The 23,530-nt window shown below is 38.9% G+C and overlaps 1 protein-coding gene across 1 annotated transcript in view; it reads left to right on the top strand.

The window, feature by feature from the left end:
• Window positions 1-2,547: 2,547 nt before the first annotated feature.
• The window catches only part of COL4A3 (collagen type IV alpha 3 chain), a gene marked incomplete at both ends in the record, with an annotated part of 67,177 nt that continues 46,194 nt past the window's right edge, over window positions 2,548-23,530 (top strand). The window contains 9 exons of the mRNA XM_080623202.1: window positions 2,548-2,637; window positions 16,446-16,502; window positions 19,114-19,203; window positions 20,110-20,154; window positions 20,635-20,679; window positions 20,973-21,035; window positions 21,769-21,822; window positions 22,653-22,679; window positions 22,917-22,994. Coding sequence (XP_080479328.1) covers window positions 2,548-2,637; window positions 16,446-16,502; window positions 19,114-19,203; window positions 20,110-20,154; window positions 20,635-20,679; window positions 20,973-21,035; window positions 21,769-21,822; window positions 22,653-22,679; window positions 22,917-22,994 — 549 coding nt within the window. The remainder of the gene's footprint in view (window positions 2,638-16,445; window positions 16,503-19,113; window positions 19,204-20,109; window positions 20,155-20,634; window positions 20,680-20,972; window positions 21,036-21,768; window positions 21,823-22,652; window positions 22,680-22,916; window positions 22,995-23,530) is intronic.

The following is a 23,530-nucleotide window of genomic DNA, read 5'->3' as shown; positions in this document are numbered from 1 at the left end:
CAAACAAGACCATCTCTATTAAGTCTGTAGCTCTCTGAAGATATTACAGACTGCAACAGCATCAGCAACACAGTCTGCATCAAGGTTTCGTAGACTTTCTTTGGATGGATGCCATCAATTATGGTAGTAACAAGCAGGAAAGAGTATCAGTGGCTGATCTTACTTTCATTGTACCTCTATGCTACTGTGAAGTCATGTATCTGTCCTACAAACTCACATTAAAGGCAAATATGCTTTTAAGTGACTCATAATGGAACATTACTTGCTGTTTCTTAACTGTAAAACACGTAACTACTATCAGGTTGGGCTGTACTACATAGCAGCCAGTGGTGAAACAGGTGGCACTGGGATAAAACTGGGCTCAAAGAGGTCTTCTTTTAAAAGATGTTGTATCCTTCTGTGGCATCCCCCTTGTTACCATTTTCTGGTATTTGCTTTGAGCTTGATGACTTCTTTTTTAAATTTCTGTACAGAGTTTTCATCATTTGAAAGTGACTCAATGTATGTGTGTTACAGCAGTAGTTCATTCAGTAGCTGTTCATTCACTAATTCATTCTGTCTCTTAACAGTGGTCTGCCTGCTTTCTTCCAATATATTTTTGCCTAGTATTCAAGAGCTCTCCTTTAAAGTTCTGTCTTCTTTACTGAGAGTCATTGTTAATTCTGCATCTAAATTTGAATTATTTCTGAGGACTGACCACTCTCTACCACTGTAGTCTTGCTTCCTCTGACCTTTTATCATACAACCCTTCATTTTTTGTTTTCACTTTTGTGTAAATGAGTGTCTGCTACCTTCTGTCTATCACCAGTTCTTCTAATGTTAAATTCCAGTGGTGGATTTAGGTACTTGTAATTTATGGGTGATATGGCTTATACACAACTGTAGACCTCATTTTTGTCCCAATTACAGTATTCCCGTGTAAAAAATGTAGCACTGTTATAGTCAAAAGTTTTAGGAATCTGACAAAATCCATCAGTTGAGCAGTAACCCTAAGACACTATTCTACATGGTCACCATCAGTCTGGCTTGAAAACTGGATATTTTCCACCTTTTGTATATTGCTGTCTACCCCAGCTTTCTCTCACTGATACTTGAGATTGTAGAGCCAAGGTGATAACATCTGTGATGATGTACAGGGTCTTTAATACTGAACATATTGCTCTGCTCTTCCAGAGATGTGTTCCTATTGCTAGTACTAAACTAGTAGAGATCCAGCACTACTCTCATGCCTGTTAGACAAGCTATTTTACAAAGTTCTATGGTTAGCTTTATACCCGTGAAAGGCTTTAGGTCTGTACCACATGAGTAGTCCCGAATAGATTTATATACATATATTATTATATATTGTTGTTTTTTCTGTATGCTTCTAGTACTTATTATAAACCCATAATGTAGGATTTCCTGTCCAGCACTCACAAACACTGCAGGTAAGATCACTGTGGCCAGACTGGCCAACATACTTTTTAAGTTTGCACCATCTCAGAACAGCACTTTATCTGGTGCGGTGTTACCTTGACCATGCAGTGCTTTTGTCAGTAACATAAATGTGCTAAACTTTACATACGGCCAACAATTTGCAAATCACACTTTCATTCACAAAACTTTTATATCATGCTAAGCTATGTGGAAAGCCTGGGCAGAAACATTGCTCACTGATTTACATTTATGTAGTGGACAGCACTTTGTCCCTTCTGGGACTTCTCGGTCTCATCAAGAAAAACTTGATGGAGAGAGCGCTACTGAAAAGAAAACACTCTTGTCAGTGCCTGGGCGCGCCCCGGGCAGCGGCGGGATGGCGCTGAGAGCCCGGGCTGCCGCCGCCTTTCCCCGGTGCCGCCTCGCTCCCTCCCCGGTTTAACCGGCCCCTTCTCTCGCCGGGCCGCTGCAGACGACCCCGCTCCGGGCGGGCCCAGGCCATGCCCTGTCTTGGCCGGTGTCCGTGACTGGCCCGGACGGGTCCCCGCTCCTACCGCGCAGCCCCGCAGCCTCTCGGATGGCGCCCACTACCTGCGCCTTCACAGTCACGGCGGTGCGGCAGAAGTAATCGGAGGACGGAGACAGCCCAGTAACCTGGGACACCTCCAGCTGTCCTGGGACGGGGCTGGTCCTTCAGCGAGCTGCCCGGCCCCGGCAGGCGCCGAGGCCAGGCGGGACGGCCTGTCATGAGCGCCAGGTACCGCCGCCCGGGGCTGTCCGTCCGCGGCGCTCACCTCCACTCCCAGGCGGGAAAGCCCCCGGCTCCTCTCTCACTCCATACCCGCTGAGGACGGACGGACGGACAGCGGCTGCCGGTGTTGCCCGGGGAAAAAGACGCACAGAGCCAGAGTTCAGGCCAGGAGAGAAGACGAGAGGGGAGGAGGGGGGTGGCCCAGCCGGCCCCGCCCCGGCCATCCCCGGCCCCTATCCCCACCCCAGGTCGCTGGGAGCGCCGAGGCGGGTGCGAAGCAGCAGCCCCCAGGCCAAAAGCCGCGAGCGGGCGGGGGGCAGAACCCCAGCGCCCCGGGCCTTGCTCCGCGGAACGCCGCGGAGGCAGCGCTGGGCGCGGGGATGGCCGGCAGGGACTGCCCCGGCCACCTGGCGCCGCCGCTTCTGCTGCTATTCGCCCTGCTCTGGCTGGGCCGCGCTGCGGCCGCTGAGGTGAGTGAAAGCGGGGCGGCGGGTCTGAGGCGCTGGCGGTGTGTCCGGGAGTGGCGGGGTGCCCCGCGGCGACTGCAGTCAGCTGGGGCAGAGCGGGGCCTAGCGGCTCTCTGCGTTCTGCCAGCGCACTGCATTCCGGCGTTGGCAACTTGTGAGAAAGAAAAGGTGAATTCCTTCTGTTTAAAATGATGTGCCTCACCCGCCTCAGGTACACGGCAACCGGGCGCGGGGCGGTGCGGTGCGCTCGCCCAGCGGTGAGGTCCCGTTACCCCTGCGCCGCTGCCAGGCGGGGATGAGGCGAGGCGGCCCCCAGACGGGGCGCTTTGCCGCCGCAGGTCTCAGGTGCGAAGAAGAAGCACCGCGTGCTGCCAGCGAAGGGTTCCGGTGAGGGGAGCGGGGCTCAGCCCCGCCAGCTGCCGGGGAAGCTGCCGCAGATGCCTGACCGCGGGCAGCGCGTCGCTCCGCGGGAGGCGGTGTGTGCGGGCGGCAAGGACATAGCGGTGCTGGCTGTGGGTGGTGTCTGAGATAAACAGACCGGCAGAGCCGCGCTTACCGTCTGGACCTTCGTTACAAACTCGATTTACAGTTTGTTTTTCAGGTTTAATGATGAGCGTGCATCACCGTTTGGTCGATGAATACTTCTAGATCGTGCTGTAGTCTCTGCCATTCCTGTCTCCTCTGTCTGGTTATAACGTTTAGATTGTACATTCCCAACTGGGAAAAGAGCAGCCAGTTGTGCGGGTGAATGGGTCAGTGTAGCTCTCAACATTTCTGACAGTAACCACCCAAAAACCTGCCACTTTCATTAAATTTTGGACAGACATCAAACATGGGAAACTTCCAGTTTCAGTCAGTTTCAAGTTCTGTTTCTCCAGTAATGGTCAACAGTGTTACTTTCTCCTTGCGTGTGTGTGTAAAGCTCTAACCCAGTACATCAAAATCCTTTACTGTGTATCAAAACATTTTGCAGTTGACCTTTATAAGGAAAAAAATTTGACCACCTACTTTGTTATCACTAAATAGAGACACATTCTGCTGTAATACTCTGAAGCAGACTAATTAGTAATAATGTTTCTTCTCGAATATTACAGCTCCTTCACACACCCATTTCGGGTTAAGCGTCTAGAAGCAGCATAAGCACCTCACCAAACATGTTTTCTTTCATGGCATTCTATCTTGCAGTCAAGTTTAGTCATTTAACAAAGATCTACTTGTTTTATTTGTAATGGAATTAAAATACCTCATGGTTCTTATGTAGAACAGAGGAAATAGATCTATTTGCAAAGTACATATTTTCTGCAGAGTTGTTTCAGGCTGACTAAATCTGATCCTTACTCTAAAGCAAGATGTGGAAGATAAATGAACTCAAGATCTGCCTCTCTTCTACCCATTTCGCTGTTCTTTATTCCACTCTTCCTCTGCTGGTACCTCCTCATCCATTGCCCCTGATGTTGCACATCATCATATATGCTTCTTAAGCACAGGCTGTGCACCAGGAGCGCCTACCCTCCCTCCCACAACACACACACACATTTTCTAAGCCTCTAGTCTGGCTCTGTTGATCCTGTTTCATGTTTTCGTCTGCAAAGGAAGGGAAAAGGAGGAGTATTGACAAGTAAGACCCCATGTATGGCCCAATAAAGCATTTAGAATCATTGAATCATAGAGTAGTTAGGGTTGGAAAGGACCTTAAGATCATTTAGTTCCGTCCCCCCTGTCATGGGCAGGGATGCCTCACACTAGACCATGGCGCCCACCACTTTTTTAGCAACTTCAATAGGATTTCTAGAGCAGGCTCATGTACTTTATTTCATTAGCAGGCTTTCTGCTTAACATAAATCACACAGCTCCAAGATACCAGTTTTCTAGAGCATTGTCACTACTAGATCCTCATTTACACTTAGGTCTTAAAGATAGGATTTGTTATGGTAGCAGGTGCCTTCTACAGAAATCTTGCTGTTTAGGCGGAGTTTGAACATGATGAATCAATTCAGTGGTGCTCTGAAAATTCAGCGGATCTCAAATGTTGTCTGAGATTAGTTTAAACTAGATTTGCAATAGATAATTCTGTTTAAAATTTAAATGTCATAATTCTATTCTCCTATAAAAATGCTGTTATTTTCAAAAGAGTCTAGCAGATTTTTCTCAGTTTTATCTAAACTCCTAATTAAATATTAGTGGGTAATGATAATTGACATGAAATAATTGATGAATAAATCATTGCATCTTGGCTGGACTGTGCATTGCAAAGAATGGACTTTCATATGAAAGTAAATTTATATCTGACCAGCAAGCAATGTTTTTGCTGTTTGCCTAAATTAACAAATGTTTTATCATAGAAGTGTTTGAAATGTATGTCTCTTAATAAGTAGTTTATTCCTGAAAAAAGAAAATTGTCAATTTGTGCCTTCTGCTGTTTATACAAGAGATTTTGGTCCTCACAGCCCTTCACAGAGACCAGACTTCCCTTCCCTTAGGAGGCTGAACTTTCTGGCACCTGCTAGGGAGTATTATTATCTGCATTCTTGGCCACTGGCATGCTCTAATCACATCTTCTGAAAACTCAGCAGAAGTAGCATCTTCCCATGTCAAAGGCTTGCTTGATGTATTCCTTCACTCCAGATACTGATGTTATAATTCTTTGGATTTTTCCACTGTTCATTTAAATATTTTAGAAGAAGAATAATAATTAAAAAAATATCAAGACGTTTCTGCAGGGAATAAGATCTTCTCATTCATCATATTTTTTTATTATTCTTTTTTTTTCAGAAAAAAAAATGGTTTGCTTTCTCATTGTTTCATTTTGTTTAAAAGTACCTAGAACTGCTACTGTCTTGATGGACGCATACTATCCAATTAATTCTCCTGAGTGTGTCCTGTCTTGTGATACCGTCCATGTCCTTCTTGTATGTCTTGAAATTAAACACTAATCTAAAAATATTCCCTGAAATCTGCTGTTTCAAATGACACTAATGAGGAAAACACCTTGGTCAAGTTCATGTGTGCTGAGTCAATACTACTTCTTAGTGGCATTGATCATTTTTATGATGGTATTGTGTTAGCACGTGTACAGAATGGGATAAAAGAGAGTTTCTACTTGAGCAGGATTACTTGATTGCAAGTTAGCTGAACCTCCTGTAACTACCATATTTCAATTTGTGTTGTAGTACAATTGCAATATTGTATACACAGGATAAAATTAAGTGCTCTATATCCTCTAGTTGCTTCTGTCATTACTTTTTCATTTTTCGTCTTGTGCTGCTGGCAGAGGAGTAGAGGTAGCAAACTCTGTAGCTATAAAACTTGGAAATATCTTTTTTGCATCCTCCTTCTCATGGTGACTAGATGCAAATGTTCACGTTTTCCAATTAATTTCTTATTTTACAAAGGTTATAATTTGCATGCAAATATTTATAAACTAGTCTTTTCTTCTTCATGCGGTATTTTTTTCCTAACTAGAAGCAAACTATACTGTTGTCACAAATAGATCTTAATACCTAGCTCTGTAAGGAAAAATGCAGTGTTGTAGCTTAGCCATGACCATCTCCAAGGCTGGTAAGAATGGAACCTAGGCTGAATCGCTTTGTTTAACTGGGAATCAAAGTGTTGGAGGGACACAGGTGAGTCACAGTGAGAATGTTCCTTCTCTGCTGGCCTTTGGAAGTGCTCAGGTTCTTTGTCACAGGAGGCAGCTGAGAAGAGAAGATGTGCACCTGAATATACAAAAGAGAGTTCACTGAGTGTGTTAGAAAAACAAGTCCTTTGTGAAGTGCTCTCTTTGATTTGGTTAATATGATCCCAACTCTGAAGTTAGTGGGGGCGTTACTCTGATAATTGGGCCCAATTTATACTGGGCTGTTCTGATCCTGAGTGCCTCTATAATTAGCTGTAATTCCTCCATCATCTCCACAGAGAAACAGGCCAATGTCAGAGTGCTGCAGAGCAATGCTTTTCCTACCGGGCCAAGAGGGTTAACATAAAGCAGCAGAGTTGCCCTAATATTTGTGCATCAAAATTTATGGAGTTCTGCTCTTTCATACCACATGGAGGCTTGCTCTGATGGCCAAAAAATGTTAAGTGTGCTTATGTGTATGGTGCATCATACAGCTGAAAGGACATGAGCCTCCTTAGCTTATCTTAGGAAACACCTGTAAACCAGCTAATAATTGATGTAATCCTTTTTCTAGCAAATCTAAAAGGTAAGTACACATTTAAGCAGAGCTCTCTAATACAAGTTATTTTGCTGGCTGAATAATATTAAAATAATCAAAGCACAGGCAAACACTGGTTTTTTCTTCATTGCCTTGCATTTCATATCTATATAACAGCATTTTATTTCTAGATCTGTGCTAGATCTGTTCTGCAATACCTAGAGCTGATTTATCATAACATATATTTGAAACAAAATACTTTGCTATTAAATGAAACTAGCATGGGATGTCCGGTCATCTGTTTTACTGTCACATTCTCACCCTACTGCCTAACAAAGTAATACTAGAAGGCTCAGTATGTTGGCATGGGTTACAGGAGCCTAGGAGGAAGGTGAAATACAAAAAGGCTTTTTTCTTCTTAACTGTTTACAGCCCCAGTCTCTCATACACACACTGAAAAAGTTCCGTTTTGCCATACCTGGTATGTTTTTAATTATATTTTCATTGTTTATAGGGGTTTTTTTAACTTAGCAGTTTTGTGATAGGGTACAAGTCTCAAATTTACAAGTTTTCCATTTGGCCTAGTTCAGTGAAGGCTTTTTACCTGTGGCTTTATGCTACATTTTTCCACAAATCATTTTGGAGGAAGCTGCAAGAAAATGTAACCTTTCTTTTTTCCTTTCTTTTTTCCTTTCTTTTTTTTTTTTTTATTAATCTGTGAAAACACCTTTCAAAAAAGGAGAAACCAAAGCATATGCAATAAGCTTTCTCTGAACAAGCTCCTGTTGCTTTCATTGCTGTTTGCACCACTTAACAGAAGATGCACACCAGGAATTTTATGAATATACAAATACACAGGCCTGAGGAGACAACAATTGTAGTGAATACCATTCCCACACTCAACAGTTGGGAAGAAATACAACTGTGTGATGTAATGCTAATTATATTATGGTAGGTTAGCAAATATTCACTACTGAAATTATGTGTATTCTTTGTTATTAGTTTGCTCTTTTAAGATGACTGTCTGTTAGGAAAGAAGAACATGGATGAATAAGCTGATTAAACACCCTTTTGAGTTAGCTACACAAAATTCTGTGGCCTGAATTACCTAATCTGTTATTTTTTTTTTTTTCCTTGTGGAAAAGAGAAACGTTTTTTTCAGTTGGCCCCATGCCCTGTTCAAGGTCAGGAGAAGAAACCCACAGAGATGGGGTTTATGGGTCTGCCTTTTGAGATATTACCAATCTTATTATTATCTTATTATATGAACAGGTTCGTCCAGTTTCTGATAGTCCTCAGAACAGTGACTTCCACCCTAGTGAGACTGTTTGTAGAGCAAGATATTGGTAATTTTAAATATGTGTCAAAATTTTCTGTGGTTTAGCAGGCGAAAGAAAGATACCATTCTCTGTCTTTAAAAGAAGGGGTAATTCTGTATTTTCCCTTTATAGACCAAATGCAATTTAAAATCCCCTGAAAACAGAGATTTAATTGAGAGCCTCAACTCAAAGTTTTCCAGATCTGCTCACAACATGCCAGCACTTCATACATAGATATTGAGTAATTTTAGGCAGCTTCTACAACACAGGCCTTAGTGATCATCACTACAGAGCTCACAAACAATTTGAGTTTGGGAAAACTAAAGGTGTTAGATTTTTTTCTTAATTACAACATTTTACCTGTTTTATATTAACACAGTGATGATAACATGCAGGCAAAGTGAAGACTGTTAAGGCCTACAGTTCTCTCACTTCCTAAATCTTTGTCAGTGAGTTGGACAGAATGGAGAAGGTCCATGTAATTAATTATACTCTATCTGCTTGGGGAAGAATATGGTTGGCACTATGGAAGTTGTGGAACTGTGAGCATGATGACAGAATGGTGTGCTTTTGTGAGAATAGTATGAACAGCTATGTTATGGTAGTTTCTTGGAACTTGCATATAAACAGGCTCATTCGCAGCAAGAAAGATATACTGTAAAGTAAATATACAAATATTGTTGTATTGTTATATACAATATAACAAAAAAAGGAACTGTAGCGTGGTGTGTTTTGATTTTGTATTTGATGTTTTGGGGGGGGTAGTTTGGTTGGGTTATTTTTGTTGTTTATGGGGGGTTTGGGTTGGGTTTAGGACATAATTTTTTTTCCCCCTTCATCTGACTTACAGTGTTTTACTAAATTTTTATTTTAGGGTTTTTATTGTGATAAATATAAATAGTTATAATGAAAAGATTTTTCTAACACTACAAAATTGTTATTATACCAACTTACTGAACAGGTTTTTGCTTTAAAACCTCAGAGATTTTCAAACCAGTTTCAGTCTCTGAAGAGAAATAGGGTTTTCATTCACATGTTCCCTTGGAATAATAGAAAGTTGATTAAATGTTCATCTGCAGCAGCTTCTTCTGTTTCTCCATACCAGTCATTTACCATAGTTGGTTTGCTAATACTTCCAAAAGATGTCCTGACAGTTTAAAATTAGGGATATAAAGTAAAGAAATTCTCATGAAGTTCACATAGACACGTTGTGTGTTCACATTGTGTGGTCACAAATTGCGTACCTGTAAGTTAGATACAAAATACTGCTTTTGTGAAGTGTTACGAATTTTTTTCCCTATGATCAGAAGTACTTAGGACTTCACTTCTGCACCTCACACTGAAAGCAGCACATAACCAGTAGTGTAAGGCCTATGTCACCAAGGAGGGATATTGATTCAGTAGCTATTCCCTGAGCAAGGTTCCCATTACGAGTGTTTAATGGAGCTTTTTCAACATCACCACTGTCTGTAGTGTAACAGTTGCCTTCCACTGTGTCCTTTGAGATCCAGTCACCCTACATTATTGACCAAGTTGTTCACTAGTTAAAGTTAAAGGTGTATTTGTTTATAATGGAATGTCAAAATGAAATCATTTTTGTCAAGAGCTAGGTATTCAGCTGGCAGGCAAAATGCTGTGAATTCCGATAGCACACGTGGCTGTTAACAGGAGTCTTCTAAGGTAGGAATGTCTGGCTGCCTTCCAGTTCACAAGTGACTACACAATGTTTCAGGGTTTGGGAACTGACATATTTTCCTTCATCGCATCATCTCCTATTTCTGCTCTATGTTGTCTATACTTATTGAAGGCTTAATAATTTGGTTTTGTTTTACTGGTCCAGCAGTCACTGAAAAAACACAAAGTTCTCCGTGGTCTTTGATAATTTTAATGAATTCATGTTTGATGCTTAGAATGCATGAAAAACTTGTAGTATACAGATTGCAATTGTGAGATTGGTATTTTGTTTTGATAGCAGTGTTTTGGAGTGAGGGGACTTCATTTTCCAGTATCTTGTATGCTACATGGTGATTTACAGTTGTGCAACATGAGGAACATGCTGCCAGGGTCACGTATCTACTGACCGTGTCTAGATAGAATTACTGACTGTCCTAGTCTAGCTAAGTATCCTAACACAGATGCATCACACTCAGAAAAAGATTTTCCTTATATGCCTTTTCCACAGTAGGAACTTTTTTTCTATACAGCTCTGCTCTCAGATCCTCTGAGATGAGCAGGTTAGGGTAAATTTTCAAAAACATATACACTGTCCAAGCTAGAAGGTGCTTTAGCTAGCACCTCAGTGTCCGGAAGAGTGCAGCATTTCGCACTTCTATGCAGCATGGCTATGTCAACACAAGTCTATAGTGTAAATAAACATTAAAGCAAAACTTTCCACTTACTGTATTCATGATACTTTACCCGCACTTTTATTAGATGTAATGCAAATCATGTAGTAGAGAACATTAGAGAAATGAGCCCTTTGTCATTTTAGTCATTATATTAACATCAACTATGTGAGCAGTATTATTCTGTGTGCTCAGTTGTGGTTTATAGATGCAGCTGGAATGTGTAAAGTGATTGCTCTGCACTGAGGCAGCTCAGGAAGAATTCAGAAATCTCAGTGTGTCAGCAGCCCTTGAAGATCCATAATCAAGACTCTTAAAGGAGCTGGCTCACTGATACATAATTTTTCATAAGTACTGGAATTTAAGAGAAATTAGAGAAAACTTGAAATTAGCTGATAATTTACTTCCACTTAGAAAAGAGCACTGTAGTGACCTGCATATTTGTAGGCTGCTCAGGATACCTTCAATGAGCAGAAACATGGGAAAAAAAACCCGAAAGTGGCATCATACAGAAATACAAAAATAGATCTTACCCAATAAGTCTTGTTCCATGTTTTGATGGAGTTCTAATTTAGTGATCCTTGAAGTTAGAAGATAAAGACCTAGTTGGCAGGATAGGTGAGATGGTAATGAAAAACAAGCTTAAATGAAAAATCACGCTTCCATTTAAAAAACGAACCTGATCAGCTGTTAGAACCACCAGTGAATGAAAGTGACAGCTTCCCCACCCACTTGAGAGAAGACACCTGGGCTATTTTTACTGTCCAGAGTAATTAATGGATATCACTTGCACTGTTTTTAATTCATCTTAAAATTCCTTACATTGCACAGTCATCTTTCATTTATGTTAACCTGGATATACCTCTGGAATCAGTGGAGCTCACCTATGAAATTAAAGACCAATTAGGCCAAAAGTGTAAAATTAAGCCCCACTGCAGCCAGATTACTATAGTCCTACAAAATACATTTTTTCATCTCAGCTTTCATCTGAATGTCTTTATTACTCATGCTGTGTGGTCTTGATGTAATCTTCATCTGAAACACACTTAAAGAATACAGTATCTGTTGCCTGCAGCAACGCTTCTGCCTCTCTGTCCTGGGTGCAGTATTTTTAATACAAATCTGCATTTTGAAATCATAGCTGACCTACTCTGATATTGGCTGGATCTGGAAAAGCAAACAAATATTTTTGACTGTTCCATCATCATATGTGTCATTCTGAAAAGAGATCAATGGAAAAGTATTGTCTCATCACCCTCACTGGCTCATTTAGTTTGTTCCCCATCAACCTGCCTTTAAACCTTTACCAGTATGACTGTGTTGCCCCAAAATGTGAGTGATGTGACTCCAAGTCTGTGCTATTGATAGAAATGGCTATCATTGTTGGTTTTTTTTTTTTCCTGTATATTAATTCTTTGACATATTCACCTTTGCTAACATAAAATCATAAAATAGGGTTGGAAAGGACCTTAAGATCATCTAGTTCCAACCCCCCTGCCATGGACAGGGACATCTCCCACTAAATCCCTAAATACATTCTCTGATATCCTCCATATAACCAGCTCTATTGACAAAATGCTGTGAGCTGTGTAAGATTCTGTCTGATACTTCAAATGAAATTGCCGTGACTGCAAAGGTATGAGTAGCAGTGCCATGCTGAATCTACATTAAGCTTTGAATAGATGACAGTGTAGTCTCTAGTATGTTATTTCTTCCTTCTTTCTTTGTCATTCCTTTGAGGGATTCAGTGAAGGAGGGGACTGGAACATTTTTTAAGCAGATGCATAAGTCAGTTTCTGAGTTGGGGCAGGAAGAGGACAGAGCTCTTTTAATCCAATCCCATAGTGTAAGAAGGGCAATTCAGTGTTATAGATAAGCTTGCACCTACTGAACAAAACATTAACCACAGCAGTAAATGTACTTCAGCATGTACAGCTGTAATTATTTAAAGAACATATGATACTATTACTGTCTCTTAAAACACTTCTGTAAAGAGCTCCTATATAAATTACTCCATGAAACTGTTAGGTTGGGTTTTTTTGTTTCATTAGTGACTTAATTTAATTTGTTAATCATATAATGAATGATGTGGCTCTATGCTTTGGCCTTGATTTTTAGATCAAGAATCTAGTGCCATCTATCATATCTAAATATTTGAAATGAACATAGGTGATTATTATAAAAATCACAGCACTGAAAATGATGCAGTAAATTAACACATTTACTTATGTAGATGTTATTGTGAGGATCTCAAATAAGCCATAATAACTAATATTCAATTTCCTTACCTTATAGCCTGGCAGTGTACTATTGTTTTGTTATGATCCTTTGATAAAGGAGCCACAGGCATCTTGCAGTGATGTGGAAACATCCGGTAGTGTGAGCAATGATTTTTATTTTTTTTTTTTTGGTACAAAGCTCCTTTATTAAAGGCATAATTTAATCATATGTAAAAGTCACATGCCATAACATTTAGTATTATCCAGCTGACTGTGTAATGTAAAATCATATTTAGTCTTTTCACTTTAGTTTAAACTGATAGGCATAAACAAAAAGACCTAAATTGATCTGAAAGCTTACTAATGGCCAATTAAACACATTCAGAGAATTCTGACTTCTTGCAGAGCAAAGGCTCTTTTTCTTTAAGTAGCTAAATAACCTTGATTAGTTGTGTAGCATCAGAAGTTTCTATATGTTCATGCATTTAACTTCACCTGGATTATCTTTGATTGTAAAAGAAAATTTCTTCCATATCTGCACATATCAAGTCTTCTGCAGATTATACCTGTTACAGAAGAGTCACTTCATTTGGTGATTTCTCTACATGTCCTAAAAACTGTGCTTTACATACAAATACTGTAAAGAATTGGCATCTAGCTTTGCTTTTACAGGTAGAAATAAGGTGCAACTCCACAAAAGTCTGTAGAATTATACTGGTAAATAATTGGTACTAGGAAGATGACAAGACAGCTATGGCTGTTTTCTCAGGAAAGCTCTAGATGGTCAGCCAGGATATGCTGTAAGTTATACTGGAGAAATTCAGAGAATTTGGAATACTGTAAGCATTTTTTGCCTCAGTAAAAAATACCTTCCCTGGACTCATATATGTGCCTACTTAATCTGCAAGCTAAGTCGTTGCTTCAGGAGTTGAGATGTAAAAGGGTCTCATAGGTCTTGTAGTTACTTTACAGTTCTTAGGTGCAAACTGAAATGCAGTAGCATTGAGAATGCAGTAGCTTGCGTCATTCACCAGCCCTGTACAGCAGGAAAGCACAGTACCTGCAATTGAAGACTACTTTTGGTGCATACTGTGTCTACAGCTTTCCTTGGAACGCTGAACACTGAACAGTTACCATTTTTATACTGCTTAGCAGATGTACCAATATCTGTGTCACCTATTTGGGATGGAGGATACCATTATTCAATAGGGAAGAAGAAAATTTATTATCCTTTAGAGTATTCCAAATATATTTTGAGATATATGTCATTTTATCTTCTGGTATTTATGCTTAAAGGCTTAAGGTCCCTGTCATGTAACTTGGCAAATTTAGATTATCCAGTGCCAAACTGATTGACCTTAGCAAGAAGAAATCAATTTACTGTTTGTTGTTAGTTCTGCACTAGTGTTTATTCTTGTGTATCTGGTGATATAATCATATTGATTAAAATAATAGTAAAGGTAGCATGGTCACATGGTTCTGTTTTACATGACACCTTTGTTTTCCACTTAAATTCTAGATGTCAGATCAGGGGAAGAAAGTGTCTTCTTTAAATACACCAAAGAATTAAGTATTTAATGTTTGCAACTCTTTAAAAGTCTAGCTTGAGACATCAAGTAATCAACTATTGATCTGTCCACAGAACAAAGGCAGACACAATCATTTGTTGCAGGATTTGTTTTTCGAGGCCAACTGATTCTAATTTCTATTTTATTTTGAAAATTAATGTTTAAACAGCTGTTCACTTGAGGAATACCCCCTGCATCTATTTTTAAATGAATAGATGGCATCATCTCACCTAACTTCAGCCACCTAAAAGACAGACAGCTACTGTCAGTAGTTGTCTAGTCCATATTGAACAGCAAATACTTGCAGTATCTTTCGTCCATCCTAAAAGAGGCACCTAAAGAGATTGATGACTTGTTCCAAACTAGGATGTCAAGTTTCCCTGTGTAGTTAAAGGAAAGAGATGAACACCATCAATTGTTTAAGAAATGAAGGCAGCTCGCTGATACCACACACCTCAGTTTTGGAAGATAATAATAGAAGAAATTAATCCTAGCTTGTGGGAAGAAAATTCTGTAAATTGTTTACCTGAACACATTGCTACAGGCGAATTTAAATTGAATGACAATCTGACTTTATAATTTTAAAATGTAATGGAGAACTTTTTTTTTCTCTGTCTTTTGCTTTCTGTTTTTTGAGAACACCACTGGAAAAGTTATAAATTTGGAACAGTGCTGCTGTTGTATTATGACCAGCTGTAGGGGTTAATTAATTCTGTCTTCAAGATCTAAATATAAATTTCATATCATACCATCTTAAAGGCTTTACTCTTGTAAGAAAAAATACAGTTCTTCTTTTCTGAATTTTATGCAATTTAGAAAAATACCTTCATAACCAATACATATTAGTTGTGCCTTTCTTACTGTCTTTAACTATAACATAGTATATGGTCATTGTGTTAAACATATATGCTAAGATGGAGGATAAACTGAAAAATAACCGTCTTTCTACAGCAGTACAATTGAAAAAGTCATTCAGCAAGAACTTAAAACCAAAGAACATAAGTGTACAAGGAAGGGCAATAAATACACTTGACTCCACATTTCTATGAAATACATGGCTTCAATAACTAATTATATTTTAGTATGTATAATACTTATGTTAACAAAGGATTATTTTTCTTCTCCTCCACTCCACTGAAATAGAATATGCCATTGAAATAGGATAGAAAAGTCCTTCGCAAAGTTATCCCAGCCAGACTGGGCTAGCACAGGTACTCAGTGCATGATAGCTGCAGCTGGAACAGGGCACAGAAGGGTTAAGTGTTCCCATGTTCACCCAGGATCTCACATACGCTTTGCAGCTCTGCTGAGCAACCTGGTACCACCACTACCTAGTGCATGAGACAGCTAATTTAGTCATCTTGTCAATCCAGTTACATACTGACTATCCTTGTTTGGGTTGGTTGTTTGTTTTTTTCACTTAGGTGTGAACAATAAAAAACTGAATATCTCTTCATACTTGATTAATTTTTGAATTTTCTAAGTTGTAGTTGCTCCTAGATAGCCATGCCATATTCTATCAGTAGATGCTCAGAGAGGCTTGGATGCTACAGTTCAACACTCAGCCCTCCTAGGAAGGCTTTGAACTCCAGCCTCACCTGAAGACATAGACATGCTGGTAGCAGTTACATCCCAGGACTTGCTGCCCAGGTGAAGACATCATGTATGAGGGCACCAACTGTCACACAGCTTGGCTCAGGAAATCTCCAGAATTAAGAACCAACAATACTGAGGGTCCTTTGTAATAGTATCAGAGCCAGGGTCAGGAGGTGAACATGGCTGTGAAAAGTCAGAAAATTATTGGTTAATAGATTAAAATATAAAGAATATAATTGTAATAGAAACCAATATCAATATATTTGTTTGTTACTATAATTATTTTTTTAACGAATCATCAATGTTTAGTGCTGTGAGCCCAAACTCTTGAATTCTTCACTTCATGCTGATACTATAATCTTGGTGGTGTTAAGCATGGTTTCTTGGCCTTTGCCCCAACTACAAAATTAAATTAGTGCTCTTACCTGTCTCAGAAGACAGCACAGAGGAATAATGAGCTCTTTTCCACTGTTGAGAACACTTTTTCTCGAGTTTTATTATCTGTGAAATAATTACCTTACTAAAACCACTGAGATCTCATTTGCCCCACACCAAACAACACAATGAGAAAAACAATTTTATTATAAAGCTTGCCTTTTTTGTTTTTCAGAGCTGTGTATGCAAAGGTAAAAGTCCCTGCTTTTGTGATAGCATGAAAGGTAATAAGGTAAGAACAAATACATTTTTTCTCTTTTAACATTATCTTAATTCTGGGAATTGTTAACACGTAGTTGTTTTAACATAGCAAGATAATGTGTGATGATACTCCATCAAGACAGTATAGAGAAAATCGTAAAAGGAATACATTACCTTACAAAATTCTGTTAAAGTAACTCTGGGAACACTGTTTATCTAAGAAGACTTTTAGATTCATTTTTTAAAATGCAGTACTTTGTTTACATCATTGCATGACATTTGAACACCAATACAAGAACAGCTGTTTGAAGCACTAGGTCCCTTTCACAAACTCCTAACAAATGCCCACAGATACCATTACCCTGGCAGCAGCTCTGCTGTTAGAAATTTTATAATACCATAGAGAGTGTCATGTTCAGTGCTTCCCTCTTTCCATCTCTGGGCCTTGTCCGTCTCTCCCCACCCCCTGCAAACCCTTTTCCAGCTCCTGAAGGAAAGTTACATGTGCAGGCGTCGCACTGATAGAACACCTTGCCAGCAGTGAGGGAACAGTGTCAAATCCATCAAAAGTAATAGAGCCGCAGCTCTGCCTGTTGCCAGTAATAGTTTGGCAGAGACTTGGAGTGGCTTTTAGACTAACCTGAATTAAGCAAATGCCAAAAATTCTTTCAAACTCCTGTTTCTAGTTGGAAAAACAACTGATTCACAAATGAAAGGGGCGTTATTGAAGCAGTCATGGTTGTAATTCAGGCTACCTGTGGACACAAAGATTGCCATACTAAACCTTATCAGTAGATTCCAGACATCTATATAGACTTAGGATTGTGATTAGTCCCACTGTTCAACACATCTGCCTGTTAAAGAATTACTCACAACTTTTCTTCTGTACATTTATTACCAAAAAAAATGTCATAGTGCACCACAGAAAACACTGCCAGTCTTGCTTTTAATTTCAGTGTTGGAGGGAAGTTATCTCTAAATAAATATGTTCATAATTAAAACATATTTTCTTAGGTGGGAAAGGATAGTATACTTATGTCTTTAGTAAAATCTCTGTGCTTATTTTTCACGTTCTTAGTTAGTCTAACCTGACTTTGTCTTAACCAGTGAAATTGAGACCAGGTGAAAACTAGAAAAAATAAGCTGCCCATGAAATATTGGTAATAATGAACACCCACAATTTGTCTTAATCAGTTCCATGTTAAAGGAACTGAGGAATTAGTAGGTAAGGGTTAATCATTGTTTACACTGATGTTTTTCAGGCAGCATTGGAAAGTCAGGACAACTTCATTAATCAGTATGCTTTGATAACTGTTCGCTGTTAAGAAACTTTCCAACCCAAGAATCCTCTGATCTTGTTGATCTGTCAAGAAGAAACTGTGGATAAAATTGCCTGTACTGTATGAAGGGGAGTGAAACTGTCAGGAGAGCGCAGTGGTGCTCTGTATCTGGAGAGCAGCCCATGGCTTGCTTCAGTGAGGGGTAGCAAGTTCAGTGGAGGAAAACCAAGGACTTCTGTTTTCTGTGAGTTAGTACCACACCCCCTCCAGTGGCACGCCTTGGTATAGCATCATCCTTATTTGCCTTTCTTGGTACGCTGGTGAATGAAATAAACAATTTGTTACAAAAAACTATGCCGGTTTAGGATACAGATCTCACAGACACTTTACGATGCAATTCTTATTTCGATTTCTGTTAAAATATTCTGTGATTATAGTCTTTTTTTTTTTTTTTTTTTAAATAATTTGGAAGCTATATAAAGTCTGGTCAGTTTGTGGGATTTTGAAGGGCAAGAATTGATGATAGGACAAGCCAAGGTATTTGGCTTCCCTGGGACTTCTTTAGGATCCTACCTTGTACATTGAATAATAAAATACCAGAACTTCTGCACAGCAAAATTTCAGATGCTTTTTTTGTATAACTCTGATAAGGCAATAACTAAATTGACTCTGAGGATCGATAACCCCATGCTCTCTCTTCCCTGTCGTGTTGTGATGTAAAAGGTCATGGATAGGCAGCTTTTCACTGACGTAAAATTGAGTATGCTAAATTGCTGCTATCTAAAGAGCTGAAACACCTTTTCTGTGAGTTTCCAGGCTTGAAGCACTTTATTTTAACCAAGATAAGACTTGCATCTTCATTATATTTAACTAAAAAACTCAAAATGCCCCTTCCAGTGTAACTTAGCCTCCTGTATCATATTGCGTAGCTTTAATCTTCTGTGTTTTCTTTACTTGATGATTTGAAACTGACCATCCTGTACAGCAGCAGCCATTAAGTTTGCCAACTACAAATTAGGTTGCTGTGATGGATTTGGATTTGTGTCGCTTGTAGTGACTAAACACAATATAGAAATGCTAACAAGGAGTATGTATCAGATGCTTTCTTAAACTTTTCATGTTGGCAATTAACTTCTGTACTCTGCAAAATCTTGAGTACTGTTGTCTTCTGATATCTTCAACCATACTTATACCACAAAGGCAGGACCATAAAAACAGGTCAGCACGGGCAAGTATCTGCCACAGTAGCAGACAGGTATGTCAAAGTTAAGAGTTACTGAAAGTAATGAATGCCTTAGAAATAAGGTATCGAAAGGAGAATTCATTGATATTGTAACAACTTCATTCTCTTAATATTTACAGGGTGAAAAAGGCTATCCTGGTAGTCCAGGTCCACCTGGTCATAGAGGCTTTCCTGGTCCAGAAGGGCCTCCAGGGCCACAGGGACCAAAGGTGAGTGTATGAGAGAGAGACAGATAAACTACTGTGCTACATAGTGAGCTATGACTGGCTAGAGAATTCTATTTTAAGAAACAAAACTAAACCAAAACCTGTTTCAGAGTCCATGCAGTTCTGTACATTCCCCATTTCCATTCTGGGAAAAATTGCTTATTATCAGTAAAGCTTGAAACAATTCTAGCAGGTTCTGTCTAGACTGTGCTGTGGCATGCTTTGCTGCCTTCTTTCAGCCTTGCTCTCCCATCCTGCTTAGCCCCCTTTCAGACTGCTCTTTGCTTTCCTTTCCATTCAAAACACTGCTGGTGAAAGTGGCTGTTACATGCATATACCTGATCATTACAGGGATATCACTCATATGTGGGAGCCTTCCATCTATTTCCTCACAGGGGAGCACTTCCAGGTCTCACAGTTTGGATAGATACATAGCAACTGCTTTCTCAGCATACCCTGTTGGGTTTTTGGTTTTTTTTTTGCCTCTGGTGAGATATATCATATATATTTCTTTATTACGGAGGTGGTGAGGCACTGGAACAGGTTGCCCATCCCTGGCAGTGTTCAAGGCCAGGTTGGATGGGCCTTTAAGCAACCTGATTGAGTGGAAGGTGTCCAGGTGCATGGCAGGAGGGTTGGAACTGTGTGATCTTTAAGGTCCGTTTCAACTCAAACCATTCTATGATTCTATGATATATCCCCTGTACACACTGAATGGGAGGGCAAGACGCCATGTTTTATGCAAGTTGTATTAAATGCTTGTTTGCTTTAGTGTCTGTAATAGGCAAATCACTTATTTATATAGTTTTGTGTGCGCGTGTTGGTATTAAAAATGTTGCATGACCAGTTGACATGTACGTGCTTTTTCTCAATTGTATTAAAACACATTGTTTTCCATTTGTGATCTAGGGTTCTCCAGGGCTCACAGGCTTAGTTGGACCCAAAGGTATACGAGTAAGTATATTTTAAACAAACTAATTTCTATTAAATACTATGCTAAATGCAAACTTGGTTCAATAATTTACAAAAAATAAAACCAAAACATTACATATCATTTTAAAGTATTTTTAACATTTATGACATAGAGTATGCACATGCGTTATCTATGTTTTAGAACTTTTGCTTTTTTTGCTGCATCTTATGGACAGGGTTCAAATTATATGTAGTTAGTAGTGGGGTGTGCTATGAAAAAGTCAGACTAGAATTCCCGGAAGATTTGTTTTGGGGTTTTTTCTGTGGGCAAAACCAATCTATGTTAACAATGCATAAGCTACCATTCTACTTGGGTCACCATCAGAGGGGTAAGAAAATAACAATCTTTTGGTAGAATCACACTTGCATTCATTCTTCTTATGAGTGCAATCAAAAGAAAAATTGCATCATAAGCTTTTGCTTAATATTTGTCATATTATTCTTCTGGTTTTATATCATTAGGGAGTCCCAGGAATACCTGGATTTTCAGGTCCCCCAGGCCTTCCAGTAAGTAAAAATTAAACTGATTTAACTACTTCTCTCTTACTACAGTCTTCAGTACAGTTTTCCTCAGCCCAGCATGCTCACTCTAGTCTTAACATCAGCATTTTCTCTGTCAATTGGCCTAGAGATAAAAATCTTAGCATCATCAATTCTTACTCCTTGTAATGATTTAAGAACACATTGTAATCTCTCAGGTCTTGTGAAACACTGCTCCGTAATAAACGCCTTCAGTATTGTTGTAAGGTAATGTGAATGTGCAAAACCAGAACTTGTGTCAGTTTTGCACTTCTTTTTAGGGTGAACCGGGTAGTGTTGGACCTCCTGGGCGTTCAGGTGTTCCAGGATGCAACGGCACAAAGGTACAAACCAAGCTAAATGTTATGGGGATTGTGTTTGACTGTGCTTGGGAACGGCCAAAAAGCATTCTAAATTTTAACCCTGATATACAAAAGCTTTGATTTGTTATGGTTTGTGACTTTATCACTGGGAAAAATTTGACTCACGAGGCCAGAGGAAGAAAAATGTAGCCTTTTTGTGTAAGATAGATAGATAAATAATGCATGTTTATGGTCTTTGCTAAAAAGTTAAGAATAATGTTTGATATTTTGACAGATAAAAACTTTTTCATTAAATCCAGAAGACCTAATCAGCTTTGTCCCACCTGTCCTTCTGTTGAAATGTGTTAGAGATAAATAGTTCATTAATTTTATTTCATCAGTATCTAGCTTGCAGTTGACAATTCATAAATCCTGAAAACAATTAAAAGAAAAGGCTTAATGTTAAGTTACAGATTTCCTAGTTTTTCTTTGCTCTATGACAAATGCTTCCACCATTCTGAAAGAGAGCGTCAGAAGAATGCCTACAACAGAAAATCACACATTTCTAGTGAAAGAGTAAACTGATCTGACATAGCTAATAAATCCTACTGTCTAGGATAGTTATCAGGACAGTGAAGCTGTGCCACTTCTAGCAAATATGGTGGTAATGTAACTCACAATTTTAGTATGGTAACATAAGAAACTTTTTTTGTAATCACATTTGCTAAAATCGGACCAAATAATAAACACTAACAGTCACTGTTACTATTTTCAGGGCGATCAAGGTTTTCCAGGTCTTCCAGGTAGAAGAGGTGCTCCAGGTGTTCCAGTAGGTGTTTGTGAAATTGTTTGTGTGCATTTCCACCACATAAAGATATTCACTGAGGGAGTGTAAAGCCTCACACTAGCTGGTATTTGCAACAGTTGAAATGTATAGGTATCCCCATTTTACTGATATGAAAACTGTGTGGTAAAGAAGCTGAAGTTAAAAGTAATGCTTTATTGACTGCATGTCGGGCCTCAACTTCTTAGTTTGTAAGTGCAGGCAGATTAGCTCTTTAATGCCTCAATGATGCTCATGAAAATTTACCACTAGGATCTCTAAGGGTGTCCAATATACATTTAATAGATTGCAGTTTCAGTTCATGCCTAAATATCTTTGAGGATATGGCCCAATTAAGTCAATTAAGAACCAGGAATTAAACCTAGAACCTTTCTTTCTGCGTACTTTGCTTTAACCCTAGATTTGTTTCTTCTCTGTAGAAATGTGTCTTTAAAAGCAGTTTTTAAAACTTCTAAACAAATAGAAAAGCGATGCTGTCTGTCAAGTTCCAGTGACTTCAAATCTAATAACTTCTAAACATGATCTTTACTTTACCAGCTCTCCTGATTTTTATTTATTTTTTTATTAAGCTCAGGCTTCAAAACTGCTCTGCCTTCACTTGTAGAGTTGTTACTGTGAGACGAGACTATTTTTTAACAATATGCCCTTTCTTCTTAAATTGAAGTCTGGTACATTAAACATGTACCTGGCTATGTACAACATCCATGAAAATAAATCACTTTAGGATCAGTGAACTTAAGAAAATATTCATGTGTCCTTTCACCACTGTCTCTTTTACTTCTCTGTTTTACTAATATAGTTGTTCTTCTCTCTAGGGTATTGCTGGCATCAAAGGAGAGAAGGTCAGTTATTTACACCATATAATGTGAAATATTTATTGGTGATCAGCAATTTGTGTGTATATTCACTGATGGAAGAGTTCTTAACATCTCCATTCATGGGAAACAGAAGGTTTACCATCAACAATAAGCAAGCAAAAAGTTTCGGTGCTTTATCCATACTAGTTGCATTAGAAGATCTATTCCATTACAAAGTTCTGCAGCATAACTTTGAATCTTCCTTATTATCTAATTGTCCAGGGTTGCCCTGCAGATGGATATAACCACGTGTATGATGCAAAAGGTGATCCTGGATTGCCAGGAATGCCTGGACTTCAGGTAATTCAGGTTTAATTCAGACTGTGAGAGATAAATATCTACATGTGAAAATATATGTGTGTGTGTATAAATATTTAAAACACATTATACATAATGTGTGTATATTAGGTTTTGGATGTTACATGTAATTTAAATGTATTGCATATTTTATACAGATACAGTATTTTTTTACAATTATTTCACTAATTTATAAACCAGAAAATAATTGTGTCTTAAAGATAAATTTTAACTTTATATAATCCAGTTAATACCATGTATTCAAAGTCTTTCTGCTGACTTTACAAGGCACCAAGACAATAGTAACTAATTTTGCCATCAGAACCAATAATGTCCAGTATGTGTAAGTGAAGCGAGATAGGAAAGTCAGGTTTCAAAAACCAGTACTTCAGAAATTGAGACAAAATGGTCATAAATTTAGGGGGTTACTCCTACATATAGAATAGTTCAATTAAAAGGGATCTACAACAACCCTCTAGTTCAACTGTAAAATTCCCCATGAGGTAAGATTTAGAGCAGCTCAATTTACAGAGTACTAG

This window comes from Psittacula echo (assembly GCF_963264785.1).
Source record: "Psittacula echo genome assembly, chromosome: 7".
Lineage (NCBI taxonomy): Eukaryota > Metazoa > Chordata > Aves > Psittaciformes > Psittacidae > Psittacula > Psittacula echo.
The sequence above is the reverse complement of the archived record's forward strand: the minus strand, read 5'-3'. Positions and strand labels throughout refer to the sequence as shown.